This window comes from Glycine soja, chromosome 17 (assembly GCF_004193775.1).
Source record: "Glycine soja cultivar W05 chromosome 17, ASM419377v2, whole genome shotgun sequence".
In the NCBI taxonomy this organism is placed as follows: Eukaryota; Viridiplantae; Streptophyta; class Magnoliopsida; order Fabales; family Fabaceae; genus Glycine; species Glycine soja.
The window spans coordinates 23,898,859-23,901,780 of NC_041018.1; the positions used below are offsets into that span (position 1 = coordinate 23,898,859).

At 30.3% G+C, this 2,922-nt stretch overlaps 1 protein-coding gene across 1 annotated transcript; it reads left to right on the forward strand.

The window, feature by feature from the left end:
- The first annotated feature begins 598 nt into the window (after positions 1 to 598).
- On the forward strand, positions 599 to 2,446 carry LOC114392224. Its single transcript, XM_028353276.1, has 4 exons — positions 599 to 1,004; positions 1,119 to 1,525; positions 1,768 to 1,972; positions 2,057 to 2,446. Exons 1-4 carry the CDS (start codon positions 905 to 907, stop codon positions 2,383 to 2,385), a joined length of 1,041 nt encoding a protein of 346 aa, XP_028209077.1. The 5' UTR covers positions 599 to 904; the 3' UTR covers positions 2,386 to 2,446.
- The last annotated feature ends 476 nt before the right edge of the window (positions 2,447 to 2,922 follow it).

Below are 2,922 nucleotides of genomic sequence, written 5' to 3' on the forward strand. Positions count from 1 at the left end.
ATAACTATTTTTGGTAAGAGATGTTAATTAGTTGAAAGAATATTATAATTGGGGACAAAAGGAGTATAAGAAAAAAACACGTCACACTAACTAGCTAAGAAAGTTAGTTAATCACATTTAATTGCATTAATTTTAATTAAAAATAATTTTTTTCCAACTTACTTTTTATGAAATTTGGTATAAGAAAAAAAAAGAGTAATTGAAACTAACATCTCAACTAAATGAAAGGCATTTTAGAAATAATAACATTAAATAAGGTAAATTTAAAATTTTCTTATACTTGAGAACAAGAAAAATATATATATTTTTTCTTATATTTAACAAGAAAGGGAGTACTATACTACGATAAACATGTTTTTTTTACCATTATTTGTATTGAGTCATCCACTTGTCAATTTATTAATAATATTAAATGTGTGTAATAAATGAATATTTAATGCTTAAAACATGAAATAATAAATATTTCAAATACTTTAAGGTATGTATTAAATATTTTATATTTACTTATAATTAATGTTTTCTTTATTGGAGGCAATTTTTTATATATATATATTATGGAGTTTTGTTCAACATTAATTTTTTTTTCCTTTTCATTCTTTTTTCAAGTATTGAAGCATGGATAAGCCCAATTCTCGATGCTTGATTATCACACGCGTCAGGAAAACCAACCATCAAGACCCAAAATGACATCTCTAAACTTATACCATATGATGGAATGAAAACGCCTTATTTTCTCAACGCGCCTAAGATGAGTGCGTGCAAATATCCCTTAGTCACACTCACATTTATTTAATCGCACATTCAAACTCAACACTACACACAAATATCAGACTCTTTGATTTTATAGTATTTGTTTTTCTTTTTCAGTGTTTTTTTTCCTTTGTTTCACTTTTCAAATTTTGTCATGGAGTTCAAATATCGTGATGATCAAATCCAAAGGACACCATCACCTTTGCGGCACCCTCTTCCTTCCAACACCTACGTCTCCAATCGCCCATTACAAGGTAATACTTTTATAATCTTTATGTTCCTTTCATCAATAGACCCATTTATTTATTTTTTGTTTAAAATACAAAACTTTTGCCACCAATTCATTCTATTAACAATCCAATTTCTAGGGTGTGACTTTGTATCAGGTGGCTTTCCCAGAAATGTTTCAGTGCCTAGAGTTTTTCTAATGGCCATGCCGATCAATGTCAATGAAGTGTTCCAACGAGAGTTGGAGAAAGAGAAAATATGGCGAGAGCTAGAGAAGGAAGGAATCAGGAGAGAAATCATTGCTCGCGAGATGACATTTGCACAACAACGAGAACTGGAAGATGAAGTGAGAAAAGAAATAGAATTGGAAAGAACATTCAGAATCTCGATGCAACGATCAAATGGGATCACATTTCGAGAACCAGTTTCAGTGTCTTTTAATCATAGTATGGGTCCGTTGAATAATATTACCATGTCTGGAGGGCTACCATTCCATTTACTGTCACAAGCTTCTAAGCAAATTAACAAGGATAAAGTGATTATACTGGTTAGTGTATAGTCTTATGCTTAATTTATCCTTCATTTTTGTCTTTATCATTGTTTTCAATTTTGATTTTCTTTTCTTACTTCTTCTTTAGTGTTATTTGGACTGTGAAAAGGTTTTGCTCTTTTCTTTCCGGACTAAAAAAATGTCACCTTATTTGAGAATGTCTCTTGAATATATTTTTTTTTATCTTGAAGCCTTTATTTGGCTAGTGAGCATAAATGATTTTGTTTATTCCATTGCAGAATAAGCCAGATGATCATTGTGGTGAAAAGCGCAAAGCAATGACACTTGCAATTGATGACAATGAGAGTCTACAGAAGAAATCCAAGAAGGACTGGAGTTGCGAGTTGTGTCAAATTTCTGCAACAAGTTTGAAAGGCTTGAATGATCATATTCAAGGGAAAAAACATAAGGCTAACAAAGAATCCACTAGAACTCAAAAAATAGGTAAGAGAAAGAAAACAACTTTATCATTGAAGAAAAGTAAACATTGTGTGAAATGTACTAAAGTCATTATTATTATGAATGCAGGGTTGGATTCAAGACCAGAAAGTGAAACACTTCATCCTTGTTTAACACCCGCGGACACATGCAAACTGGAATCTAAAGAAAAGGGCCAGGTTGTCCAAAAGGGCAAAGGTTTAGGTGATTTGGACGATCAAAATGAAACAACTACTAGTAAACAAGCACAGGAAACAAGCGCACTGTCAAAAGGGAAGAAATTTGAATTTTGGTGTGAGCTTTGTCAAGTTCAAACTCAATCAGAAATTGTCATGCAAAGTCATCAGAATGGAAAAAAACACTTGAGAAATATGAAGAAATTGAATCACAACAATGATGGTGTTGCAAATCTTGGATAACAATAAAACCCATGTTATGTTGTGTCGTGTGTAGATTAATTCATAAATGTTTATTTCTTTCATCTATTAGTGTGTTATTTTTGTTATGCTTTAAGAGTTATCATTACAGAATGTTATATGAGGAACCCATTTAACCTGGTGTGAAAAAAAGCTTGACGGATTGCATCTTTATTTAAATGTACATCCCTGAAATTCAAGAGATAAATTAAAGAAAAATAAATATTATTTTGAAAATAAAAGCACTTCTAAATTCTCCCAAGAAACACAACTAAATGGTTTGACTCTATTATCCTTTGCACATGTTCATTTATAAATTGTAAAACATATTAGGATGTTTATTTTTTTATTGAACATCAATGCTACGCGAGTGATAAATTCATGTTAAACATCTATTTGAGGCTTGGAAATAAAAAATCAAACACACTTAATCTCATAGGAAAAGATCATAAAAATTGAAGTCTGTAAATTATTTCTGTTTTATTTTACTTAAAAGTTATTTTTGAATTAAAAATAAAAAAATAGTTTTAAAGAAAAATT